This window comes from Procambarus clarkii, chromosome 78 (genome assembly GCF_040958095.1).
Source record: "Procambarus clarkii isolate CNS0578487 chromosome 78, FALCON_Pclarkii_2.0, whole genome shotgun sequence".
Taxonomy (NCBI): Eukaryota; Metazoa; Arthropoda; class Malacostraca; order Decapoda; family Cambaridae; genus Procambarus; species Procambarus clarkii.
Window position 1 is genome coordinate 8,205,375 of NC_091227.1, and position 13,644 is coordinate 8,219,018.

General features: G+C 38.5%; 2 protein-coding genes across 2 annotated transcripts in view; one reads left to right on the forward strand and one right to left on the reverse strand.

The window, feature by feature from the left end:
• Positions 1-240: 240 nt before the first annotated feature.
• On the forward strand, positions 241-11,503 carry cold (coiled). The gene is made up of 4 exons (XM_045727473.2): positions 241-522; positions 4,559-4,681; positions 5,187-5,365; positions 5,520-11,503. Exons 1-4 carry the CDS (start codon positions 471-473, stop codon positions 5,601-5,603), a joined length of 438 nt encoding a protein of 145 aa, XP_045583429.1. The 5' UTR covers positions 241-470; the 3' UTR covers positions 5,604-11,503.
• Positions 5,704-13,644, reverse strand: part of inc (BTB/POZ domain-containing protein inc) — a 42,988-nt gene continuing 35,047 nt past the window's right edge. Inside the window, exon 5 of the mRNA XM_045727471.2 lies at positions 5,704-9,522. Coding sequence (XP_045583427.1) covers positions 9,482-9,522 — 41 coding nt within the window. The 3' untranslated portion in view covers positions 5,704-9,481. The remainder of the gene's footprint in view (positions 9,523-13,644) is intronic.

Consider the following 13,644-nt stretch of genomic DNA (forward strand, 5'->3'; position numbering starts at 1 on the left):
TTAAGGAAATACAAAAGTACTTAAGGAAATTCCTGTTTCAATTCTTCCTCCGTGGTTTGACACTATCATATACAGGTATATATATATTTATGTAGGGTCTCGTGGAACACTTGGCTTCTTTCTTTCTTTCAGCAATGTGACAACTTCAGGAATACACTGTATCCAATAACAGGAATTACTGTATTATTAAACCCAAATTAGGCTGGGGAGCAGTACGCTGCAGCAGTGGTCGCTGGAAGTGGTTGCTAGTAGTGGTCGCTAGCCTCAGGTCACGTAACAACAAAAGACGTTGGTTCTCGTGCAATTACCGTGTAAAGATATAACGTAGGAAGTGTGCTGTCTTTTCAACAGACTTAACGGATACAAAAGTAACCGATAAGAAGATTGTGTTACAAGAATACACTGAAACGCTCTCGGTACAGAGGACCCCAAATTAGGAGCTAAGAGCATCAGCATTGAAGTTGCTAACAATGGCGAAAACGCCCTTTTCAAGTTTGATATTGGCGGTCCTGTTTCTGTCAGGTATTGTTAATCTATACAAGTTAAATGTGGCAGCCAGGAATGACTTAAGTGGGCCCCAAACGCAACCAGTGGGCAGTAGTGGACCCCACACCCATCCTGAGGGTGGAAGTGGACCCCAAACACAACCAGTGGGCAGTAGTGGACCCCACACCCATCCTGAGGGTGGGAGTGGACCCCAAACACAACCAGTGGGCAGTAGTGGACCCCACACCCATCCTGAGGGTGGGAGTGGGCCCCAAACGCAACCAGTGGGCAGTAGTGGACCCCACACCCATCCTGAGGGTGGGAGTGGGCCCCAAACGCAACCAGTGGGCAGTAGTGGACCCCACACCCATCCTGAGGGTGGGAGTGGGCCCCAAACGCAACCAGTGGGCAGTAGTGGACCCCATACCCATCCTGAGGGTGGTAGTGGACCCCATACACAACCAGTGGGCAGTTGTGGACCCCACACCCATCCTGAGGGTGGTAGTGGACCCCATACACAACCAGTGGGCAGTAGTGGACCCCATACACAACCAGTGGGCAGCGGTCCGTCTAATTACCACAAGCTACACAAGCTTCAGAAAGCTTCCTGGCAATACGTTAGTAATGAATAAATATGATATATTTACTCATTATAAGAACATAAGAACATAAGAACAAAGGTAACTGCAGAAGGCCTATTGGCCCATACGAGGCAGCTCCTATTCTATAACCACCCAATCCCACTCATATACTTGTCCAACCCGTGCTTGAAACAATCGAGGGACCCCACCTCTACAATGTTACGCGGCAATTGGTTCCACAAATCAACAACCCTGTTACTGAACCAGTATTTACCCAAGTCTTTCCTAAATCTAAACTTATCCAATTTATACCCATTGTTTCGTGTTCTGTCCTGTGTTGATACTTTTAATACCCTATTAATATCCCCCCGGTTATGTCCATTCATCCACTTGTAAACCTCTATCATGTCACCCCTAACTCTTCGCCTTTCCAGTGAATGCAACTTAAGCTTTGTTAATCTTTCTTCATATGAAAGATTTCTAATTTGGGGAATTAACTTAGTCATCCTACGCTGGACACGTTCAAGTGAATTTATATCCATTCTATAATATGGCGACCAAAACTGAACTGCATAATCTAAATGGGGCCTAACTAGAGCAAGATATAGCTTGAGAACCACACCAGGTGTCTTGTTACTAACGCTGCGATTAATAAATCCAAGTGTCCGATTTGCCTTATTACGAACATTTATGCATTGATCCTTTTGTTTTAAATTCTTACTAATCATAACTCCCAGATCCCTTTCGCAATCCGACTTCGCAATCACAACACCATCTAGCTCGTATCTTGTAACTCTATCATCATTACCTAACCTCAGAACTTTACATTTATCAGCATTAAACTGCATCAGCCAATCCTTTGACCATTTCAAAACCCTATCTAGATCAACTTGAAGTGATAGTGAGTCCTCCTCCGAATTAATTTCCCTACCGATTTTCGTATCATCGGCAAATTTGCAAATGTTGCTACTCGACCCTGAATCTAAATCATTTATATATATTATAAACAACAGAGGTCCCAGGACAGAGCCTTGAGGCACTCCACTTACAACATTTTCCCACTCTGACTTGATTCCATTTATACTAGCTCTCTGTTTCCTTTGGTATAGCCATGCCCTAATCCATATTGTTGGTGCTGAATGTACAACACGAAAAAACATAATTTTAATCTGAAAAAGTATCTTTTTATAAAGAAATTAGGCGAAAATAAAAAGCTGGTGACGCCAAATCAAGTCGACGATCCAAGCGTCGGTTAGGTTAGGTTAGGTTAGGTTAGGTTAGGTTAGCCTAACCTAACATATCATATTTATTCATTACTAACGTATTGCTAGGAAGCTTTCCGAAGCTTGTGTAGCTTGTGGTAGCTTGTGGTAATTAGACGGACGCGTGGGTAGTAGTGGACCCCATACACAACCAGTGGGCAGTAGTGGACCCCATACACAACCAGTGGGCAGTAGTGGACCCCATACACAACCAGTGGGCAGTAGTGGACCCCATACACAACCAGTGGGCAGTAGTGGACCCCATACACAACCAGTGGGCAGTAGTGGACCCCATACACAACCAGTGGGCAGTAGTGGACCCCATACACAACCCGTGGGCAGTAGTGGACCCCATACACAACCAGTGGGCAGTAGTGGACCCCATACACAACCAGTGGGCAGTAGTGGACCCCATACACAACCAGTGGGCAGTAGTGGACCCCATACACAACCAGTGGGCAGTAGTGGACCCCATACACAACCAGTGGGCAGTAGTGGACCCCATACACAACCAGTGGGCAGTAGTGGACCCCATACACAACCAGTGGGCAGTAGTGGACCCCATACACAACCAGTGGGCAGTAGTGGACCCCATACACAACCAGTGGGCGTAGTGGACCCCATACACAACCAGTGGGCAGTAGTGGACCCCATACACAACCAGTGGGCAGTAGTGGACCCCATACACAACCAGTGGGCAGTAGTGGACCCCATACACAACCAGTGGGCAGTAGTGGGCCCCATACACAACCAGTGGGCAGTAGTGGACCCCATACACAACCAGTGGGCAGTAGTGGACCCCATACACAACCAGTGAACCCCATACACAACCAGTGGGCAGTAGTGGACCCCATACACAACCAGTGGGCAGTAGTGGACCCCATACACAACCAGTGGACCCCATACACAACCAGTGGGCAGTAGTGGACCCCATACACAACCAGTGGGCAGTAGTGGACCCCATACACAACCAGTGGGCAGTAGTGGACCCCATGCACAACCAGTGGGCAGTAGTGAACCCCATACACAACCAGTGGGCAGTAGTGGACCCCATACACAACCAGTGGGCAGTAGTGGACCCCATGCACAACCAGTGGGCAGTAGTGAACCCCATACACAACCAGTGGGCAGTAGTGGACCCCATACACAACCAGTGGGCAGTAGTGGACCCCATACACAACCAGTGGGCAGTTGTGGACCCCATGCACAACCAGTGGGCAGTAGTGAACCCCATACACAACCAGTGGGCAGTAGTGGACCCCATACACAACCAGTGGGCAGTAGTGGACCCCATACACAACCAGTGGGCAGTAGTGGACCCCATGCACAACCAGTGGGCAGTAGTGAACCCCATACACAACCAGTGGGCAGTAGTGGACCCCATACACAACCAGTGGGCAGTAGTGGACCCCATACACAACCAGTGGGCAGTAGTGGACCCCATGCACAACCAGTGGGCAGTAGTGAACCCCATACACAACCAGTGGGCAGTAGTGGACCTCATACACAACCAGTGGGCAGTAGTGGACCCCATACACAACCAGTGGGCAGTAGTGGACCCCATACACAACCAGTGGGCAGAAGTGGACCCCATACACAACCAGTGGGCAGTAGTGGACCCCATACCCATCCTGAGGGTGGCACAGTATAAACTGTTAGACATAATGGGCTCAGGAACTGAACCTCAAAAAATCCTACTCAGTGTTAATTTTTAGTCCTGTCTGTGCTAATAAACTTTAAACTTTAAAATAAACCATTTTAAGTCCCTTTACCAGTGTTTCACCATAATTAACCACTGCACTGCGCAAAGCGCCTTTAGGCGCTCAGAGAGTTGTGCTTTTTGTTTTTTAATTTGGCTATATTTTAATGTTTTTTAATGTTTTCATTACTATTTGTGTTTTGAAATGGAAATAGTTGACTTTGGAAACATTTTGACATTAAATTTACCTGAACATTTGTAAAAATAACAAAAATATGTCCTTGTCAATTGCACCAAAACGTTTTTGCCGAAAATAGGTGAGCAGTGCAAGGGTTAATATACTGTAATTACAAGGCCACTGAGATAATGGGGCAAGATGTGTTTGCTATTATGGTAGCAATCTCTTAGACCTTTTAGTTAAGATATGGTCACACAGTAATGAAAGAATGGGTATAATCTTTGCTGCTTCTCAATGTAACAAAAACCTACTAAATGTTATGCAATTAATAGAGCATTCTTGTTTATTTCAGGTGTTATGGGACAAAAATGTTATGTATGTAAGGATCAAGACGAGAACACAGGAAAGTGTGCAACCACTGTGGAATCTTGCAACTTTGGTGAAGATTACTGCCTTTCAGAAATTAAATGGGGAAGTGAGTAGATTATTTGTCATGGAAAAGTGTTGATGCAGTTGAGCATAACAAATCTAAAATGGTTAGTCAGGTTCTTTTCAGATTTTTCATTATTTAATTTTTTTAACTTCACTACAGTACAGTATATTGATTTTGTTTGATTTAGTAATAAATTTGATATTCTCTAGCTTTGAAGTGGGAAGGGAAGCGGAACACCTCTCACTTGCTCTTCCCTGTTCTCTCTCTCCTTGTCCTCCTCCAACCCCTCACCCACCTTTCTTACTCCAACCTTTCACCTCACTAAGGTATTTAATTGTTCGTGATGCCTGTATTGGTGTAAACAAAAAGTACAAAAATTTAAAATTTTAAAATTTAATTCTGATTTAGGATTCATTTTAGGGTTTTGTTAGTTTTCAGACTGTCAAACTTTAGATTTTCAACACTCTTATACCTTAAAGTTAAATACTGTACTGTAATTGTTTGATGCTTGCATTAAAATCTGTTACATAAAAATACAATTTTACAGGCACACCATATTGGCAAATTGGTGTTCCCATGCAGCACTACATCAGCAAGCGTTGTGCTACTAAAGAGGACTGTGTTGAAACCATAAAAAGGTATATGCCTAACTGCTTGCGAATTTGGTGGAAAGATTGGACCTGTGCAGAGTGCTGCAAGGGAGATCGCTGCAACTACTACATCACGGTTTGTTTAATTAAAAAAATTTGTTTTAAATATGAGATGTTTGAAAAGTATCTTGAGACAGCAATTGCTAGTTATGAAAGTCTGTTTTAAATTTTGATAGTTTATTCTACCCTTGTTTCTTTTATTTAGTAATAATCTTTTGATGGATTTACAGTTGGACGCGGCTGTACCAACCTCTAATGCGATTTTAATACTGGTGGCTGGCGTGTTGACAGCTGCCCTTCCTTTGATTACGTGAGCAGCAGCCTTCATATAACTCTCCTTTGGCAGGCGTGTGAAAAAGTTACCAGATCTGCTAAGAAAATGTGATGTAACTTGTAAGAAAAAAGCTGCATATATACCTTCCATTAGATAGATTTATTCAGGGACACATTGTGATTTACAACCATTTCCGTCCAGCATTCTGGTGTACATATTAAGTATAAGTTAATATTTTTGTGTTTGTATTGCAAATGTTCTCAAGTGTTCATTTGAATTTAGAGATATTTTTATAACAGATGTTTTAATGTTTATCAAATATAAACAATGTAGTACAGTATATGGTATTTTCTATTAAATGCTTAACTAAGATTTCCATAATGATGTACAGTATAACAAATACAGTACTGTTATCATCATCATTGCTACACCATTCTTAATATATGATAATGGATATATTGGGGTTAAAATATATAAATATGCATATCTTGTTTTTTTCTTATAATGAAAATTGCAAAAATAATGATAATTTCCAAATTTCCAATTTAATTATCTTGATATATTAATGCCTTTAATGGATATACTGTACTGAACTGCACTTAACTGTTATAGAACTTCAAAGTAACTGTTAATGAAATTTATAAAACTAATAATATATGTAAATTAATTTTTTTTAATTATTTTATCTGAGAAGCAGAGGAGTGAAATAATATAATGTGAATTACTAATTATTTCTACTTAAAAATTAGAAGAGTTATATTTAAACATCAAATGAAGGATACATTTGATAGTGAGTGTATAGATCTAGCTACACTATATTTGTTCCTTATTATAAACATTTGTTTATATCCGAGTAAAGAATTGATTTTGAAATTGTGAAAATTGTTCAATAGAGGCAGCAAGACATGGAGGTTTCATAGGTAGCTTCTGCATGTTGGCTACAGTGATTTTATTTGTTGTTCCAGTGATAGGAATCTCATCACTTATTGCAGTTTAAAGTATGATGTGAATACTAAATGTGCACGTGAAGTTTGTTCTAAATATGTAAGTTATGACTTGTAGTAAAAGTGGGCACCCTCTAACTTGTACCATAATTAACACTTGGGTTTATAATAATTGAGAGTCATATTTTAGAGGGAAAACTATGTACTGTCCATATGTTAAGTATTGTCTCAGAAAATTGGATGGTTATATTAACTATAATAACTTTTCTGATTAATATTAAGACCTGTGCTGTAAATGTATTTTATATTAGCATTTTCTGACCAATAAATAATATAGTATATACATTCAGTATTAGCATCTGGTATTTTCTCTTGCATCGACAAAAAATTTAATTATAGTTTTGTGCATATTGTACTTTTTGAGTCTGAAAATTTGGCTGATAACATAAACCTCTTATCTTCAAACATGGGATAAATGGGTGTTTAGGTGGTCACCTGTGTGGTATAGTGTGTGATTACCTCGCTAACTTGATTCTTATCTTATGTTACACATGTGAAAGTGATTTGCAATTACCAAAGTGATACTCTAAGAATGTATATGATAATTTTTAATTTAGGTTTTTCTGGGCTTTTTTTAATGCAATACTTTAACAATTGGTATATAATATGTTAGTGAATTAACATTTTAACCTTTTTGCTGCCTAATGCAACTTGTTGAATGGCATTTGAGTTCCACTTGGGGCTTAATTTGACTTTGATCTAGAGAAGTAGAAAAATCATTGGGTATTTGTATCTTTTTTTTTTTTGGTCACTAAAATTATCGAATGTTGAAATGTGCATTAAGCTCACCTGTAATTCTCTGGAGGGCATTTTACTATTGCCCAAATAAGAGAGCTTTATGTGTGTAATTCCATACTAGGGTTTACCCCATATGAAGGAGAAACAATCGAGTCTGTAAGTGTTTGGTAATTATTTTCACTTCAGCAATATCATATTTTAAATTGTATAAATGTACAGGATGGTGTTCCTCATTTACCACCTGACTTGTCTGTCAAGGAAAATATACCAGTACCAGATACTGTACTGTACATTGTACCATATATTTAAGTAATATATAGTTTTATGAAATTGCTAGAAGTTGTGCTGTCTACTAATTTAAACATAGTATAGTACCTAAAATTTACACATACTGTACATACATAAAGTACTTTATCATTACCTTCCTTCTCACACGTGGAGTGTGGTGGCATCGGCCCAAAGAAGAGAATAAAGGTTACCGATTTTAAATAAAAAAAAAAAAAATATTAGTTGTACACTCATTACATCATTCATAATACAGTACAGTATAGCACCAAGCATTAAAAAAAGACATGAATACACTACAGCAGCAACCCAACACCCATTGAAAATGTATTTATTAACAGTAAATTAGGAACAATAATTAAATATTAAAAAATAATTGTGTTAAATTGGAAAGGCAAAATGTTATCAGATATATAAACCTTATGGTCATACATGGCATCTAAAGGGTTAACATACCATACCCTCTGTCCAACCCGTTGTCATCCAGCAAAAAATCTGCTATCTGAACTATAACAAATTACGTCTTCAGATAACATACAGCTCCGCTCTTCAAATTCCTACAAGTGTCAAACTTAAACACCTTCCATACATTCTCTTGTGTTGTTTACACTTATGAATCCGTAACAGTGAACATCACAATAAACAAATCTCTGACAGTCACAGTGGCCAACTCAATGCATATATGCCATGCAAATAAGAGATGAAATGTCAAAATTCTTAATTCATTCAAGAATGGCTTAATCTATACTTTATTCAAAAGTAAAGCAAAGAAGCACCTAATTTCCTTAACATAATGCTCCACCCAATTATTGTTGTTCTAGTTATTCAAATTGCATTATTAAATCACATTTGCCCAGAAATCTTATGCTAGTAATTCACCAAGTACTGTACTATCTCAACCCATCCTCCTAAAAATTATAGTATTTATGGCAGCTGTTTTGCCAAACAGACCAATATGTACTGTTGGACCCAAAAAAGTTCACATTTTGTACTGTTAATTTTGGACGGCACAAAAAAAACTACAAACCGAACTTATGCATCCCTAGGCCTTGTATAATATAAGTACTATATTAGGAGGATGGGCTAACTACAAACCTATCTAATTCATTAATATCATTTCTCATTAACATGTCCACTAATTTAATGTAATTGACACTACTGTACTTATACATATTAACTTTAAAGTCACTGCAATCACTAGTTTTGAGTACTTTGTTCAGATTGACTGTGCTCTTGTACTTTACAAATCACTGTATACCTTAGCTAATTTGTTTGCTTTAAGACTTATCCAAAACATTATTGAGTATTAGTGATTTTGGAAGAATGTTAACAACACCATTGTACTTTCTTTAATAATCAAAAACAACATATAAAAACCAAGGAGCAAAATTCTCCAGCTATCAGAATACTGTGAACTTCTAAAATACTGTAATATGTTAGTGCACTTTTAAAATACTGTAATAATATGACTACTGTAGTGCAGAAAAATAGTTATTTTTACTCTAAACAATATTCCACAATGCAAAATTTCCAGCTCTTGTTGACCTGTTAAAATAGATAATACATACTGTACTTTGTATTGTACAGTATATTGTTTTAAGCACTCTACAAAAAGACGTTTGTGAATATGTATCAAAGTATTTACTTTGATGTACTGTATATATCAGAGTACACCAACAAAGCCTCAACACTTGGATATTTATAATTGATGTGGAGTCCTTACTATACAATGGCTGACCCACATTATGCAGTGTATGAAGGTAGTGATACAGCATCAACTCAAAGATATTTTGTTATTTCATGAACATTTGCTGTGAAACCATACACACTGTTATGAAGCCAGACAGTCAAATACTCATGGGAGATGTTTTCCACATTAACAGAAAAATGTCTACTGAAATTCCGCTGGAGTCTGCTCCTCTGCCATATCAGCTGTAAGAAAATAAAAAAATACCATAACTTTTGTCTTAAAGGTTTAATTTTTTTTACTTATTACAGTATTTGTTAAATTTCAAACTGCAACATCTGGCTAATACTGCTGTACATACTGTATATAGTCAGTAACTACAAGACTTATAGTAATGGAATCTCATAATGGTTGAGTATATATCCTTTTTTCATATAGAGGCATACAGGTATCTGTAACTTAAAATATGAGTTAGGATGCTTGACACTAAATGGAATTGTAAAATTTTGATGCTTCATACAGGTGATGTAGGATATTGAATGGAATTACTGAATGGCAGAAGGTTACCATTTATCATACTAGTCTAGCAGTACTGTATAAGGGTCCTGAGTGTGATTCCTGCTGCAGGGGTAGTGTTTACAAATATCCAGTTAAATGAGGGAGATATATTGCTCTGTCACACCCAGTCTCTGGAAGCAAATGTGCCGACAAACGCTCTTTAAAGTAGACTGTGGTGAGAGACTACACAAAGATAGGGAGCCGGTCGGCCGAGCGGACAGCACACTGGATTTGTGATCCTATGGTCCCGGGTTCGATCCTGGGCGCCGGTGAGAAACAATGGGCAGAGTTTTTTCATCCTATGCCCCTGTTACCTAGCAGTAAAATAGGTACCTGGGTGTTAGTCAGCTGTCACAAGCTGCTTCCTGGGGGTGGAGGCCTGGTCGAGGACCGGGCTGCGAGAACACTAAAGCCCCGAAATCATCTCGAAATAACCTCAAGATACAGATGAGAGGAGTGAAAGCTTTGAGATTATGCAGGGTGTCTTTGCTTGTATTTACCTAGTTGTGCTTGTGGGGGTTGAGCTCTGCTCTCTTGGCCCACCTCTCAACTGTCAATCAATCAACTATTTTTTTTCACCCCCCCCCAGGAAGCAGCCCATAGCAGCGGTCTAACTCCCAGGTAGTACCTATTTACTGCTAGGTAACAGGAGCATCAGGGTGAAAGAAACTATGCCCATTTGTTTCTGCCATCGCTGAGAATCGATCCCCAGTCCCTCGGTCCACGAGTCTAGAGCGCTGTCCACTCGGCCTCCAGGTCCCCTCCACTCAACCACCAGGACTCCTTGTGTTGATGTCACCATTCCTTGTTGCTGCTTACACATTTTTCCTTTATCATTTTATATATGTTCCAAGATGGTTACATTCTATGTGCTGCTCAAAGTTCTCTCAGGCTCTGGAGTTTTTCTCTTTTCATCCTGTGATGATTGAAATTTAGGGTTTCCAGTCATATTGTTGACTAATGACTTACAGATACCACTGCAAAAGAAACCCTTCATATCTGTCTCATTTTCCAGAAACAAATTTCTTACTCATATGTCTACCCTGCCATTCATAACTTGATCCACAATGTTGGACAAATAGATGGTTAGCTACTTAGAATAACAAATTGTGTACTATCAAATGTGACCTATCCTTGTCACCTTTATCCTATCACTGGAATAAGAAGTGGGATACATCTCTGGCATGGTTACAAATTAGCCACACTAGAGTATCTTGTGGGCACTTAATAAAACAGAGACCTTGCTGTCAAAACTGCATTGCTCTGCTTAGTCACTCGCCTCATTGAATGTACAGTACTGATTTTCAGGATGATTTCAGGATTTCAGGATGATCATTCTTTTGACTAATATGTCCATTGCTAAAATCCCCAGTGAATCTGATTCCTTGACATTGCTCATCTGTATAGTTCTATTCTCTTATGGAATCCTGAATGATCTCAAAGACCTCTTGAATATTTCATACCACAGACAGTAATTGGAAAATAAATTAAAATCTTAAATTACAAACTATATTGAGTGTGTGACATCATCAGGATGCAGCATTTTTATGTCATTTCTGCTATACATATTCTAGGTATTCTGCCCTAGTTCTCATATTATAAATAGCGTATGAGTATATACAGCACAAGTACGTACTTTAGAATCAAATTTCACATTAACAAGTCTCATTTGCATTTAATTTAATCCCTAAGAAAACAATTTAACTGTATTTGCAATTTTGATGCACATAAAAGAACAATCATAATAATCTTCATCTAACACTTTTGTATTGCCCAAGTCAAGTATTTGTTCATATTTATAAGCAGTAGGAAGAATTTGCAAAGAAAATCCATCTTCACAATATTCATCTTAGGCTGAATAAGGCACTAAAGCATTTTAAGGGCAACATTTAACAACACTGGCATATTGATACATACCTGCATATTATTCATGTCTTGATGCAAAAACTTTCTTCCCTAATGTTTTTTATATTACTGTACTTTGTTTATTGTCATAATGAGTGTTAAAAAAAAGACATGTATCATTTTGTTAGGATTAATGTATTTAAAAAAAGGCTGTGAGCTTAACAGGAAGCATTAACCTGTTATCATTGTTGCCCATGCTTTTATGTCTGAATCCAACTTGCTGTCATGCTCTACTTTCAGCCACTGCCCACCTGTGTTTGCATCTTAGTCATCTCATGGCACCCATAAAAGGACAGTAAAAACTGTGCCATTCACTTGGAAAAAGTCTTCTGTATCTGCTTCCCACACAACAGTAACTTGAAACATTACATTATGAAATTACTTATACTTTACCTGATGATTTCCCGAGAATTTTACTCAGAACAGCCTGGAGCCAGGCTTTCTTGGTAACTGCCTGCTCTGTGAGGCTGTTTTGTCTTCATAGTTCGCACATTGACATACCCACCACAAGGTGGGTATGTCACTTGGCTGATCAAGTAACTCCATCAGAACCTATCAAGTACCTTCTTGAAAACTTACACCATTGTTCCAGGTATATTTCATGTACTTGCTGACAGGAGGTTGAAGAGTCTTGCTGGTAGTCCACAAGTACTGATGGGTGTCGAGCTACCAGAAGCAACATCAAGGCCTGCCCCCCTTAGATTTGATGAACACTATCAGGTGTGTGCATAGTTTGTTGGGGTTGTCAATGTTTTCTATGCAGTTGCTTATTTTGGAGTGCCCTTCCTTTCTTGTGTTTGTGTTTCCTCTTGGTCTGGGTTAATCTAGTATTTCCAGACTCTCTTGCTTCTTTTGAGTGGACCAGATTTTGCAGGTCTCTGGTAGGCACTTATAACTTACAGGAGGCCTGGTGGGGCAGACAATCTTCGAGCTAGCAGGCTGGGTAGTTTGAGGATCCACTGAGGGGAGCAAGTTTTAACACCCATTACTAATTTGTTGAGCTTGTTCTACATTTCTTCGTTTCTTTTCAACCACAAGAATTTTCTATCATTTGCATACATTTTTGCCGTAGTTTATATTGGTGCTATTTCTTCACATTACCTGCATCATTTAGAAAGCTTTGTCAATTTTTCTCATATCCTTTCAAAATTTTAAATGTTGTGATCGTTACCTGTTTCCTGTTTTCTTGCCTTGGCATTTATGGTTCATTAATCATTCTTATTTTTTCAGTTTATTCCTTTTCTTTCAGATCCTCTTTATAGTTTACCTCAGTGAAATACTGTATTCTCAATTTTCAAAATCTACCTTTTCCAAAGAACAACTTTTTTATTTTTCCTTTCTTTGTTTTGTTTTCCAAAACTTATGAATTTTATTTCTTGGAAGTGTATTGTGCTCTTTTTCCATACTGGAGTCAATTTGTTTTATATAAAATCTCTTCTCATGAAAAGTAAGTCTAATATAGATGGGTTGTTACCTCTCATCCTCATAAGATTATGATGATGTTGATGCATGATACATAATTGGCTTCACTATTTGGTTTAGTGCCCTGTTATCATGCTCTTTCTCTGGATCATACAATTCTGTTTATCGAGTTTTTTGTTTAATCAATCTTTCCATTATCATTATACTTTACCTGCCTTAAATTCAACCTTCATGATGATCAATAAACCTACTTTTATGGGGGAAGCCCCCAGATCTCACCCAGAAAATGGTGTTTTATTACATTTAACGCTGTTTTTTTTTTTTTTTTTGTAGCTCTTCTCGAGGGATCATTTGATGGTATTTTAACTACAAATTTCAACCTTACATTATGTGCATTTTGTACTGTTACCGCCTTCGTGCACAGATGTTCTTCTATTAATACTGCTGCCCACTTATACTCAAAAGTAATGAAACTGAAGAAT

Bases quoted from the DNA above. Each gene is read 5' to 3' on its own strand.
- cold (XM_045727473.2), top strand. From the start codon at position 471: ATGGCGAAAACGCCCTTTTCAAGTTTGATATTGGCGGTCCTGTTTCTG. The intron at 4,682-5,186 runs GTGAGTAGATTA...ACAATTTTACAG, and splicing joins TTCAGAAATTAAATGGGGAA to GCACACCATATTGGCAAATT. The intron at 5,366-5,519 runs GTTTGTTTAATT...ATGGATTTACAG, and splicing joins GCTGCAACTACTACATCACG to TTGGACGCGGCTGTACCAAC.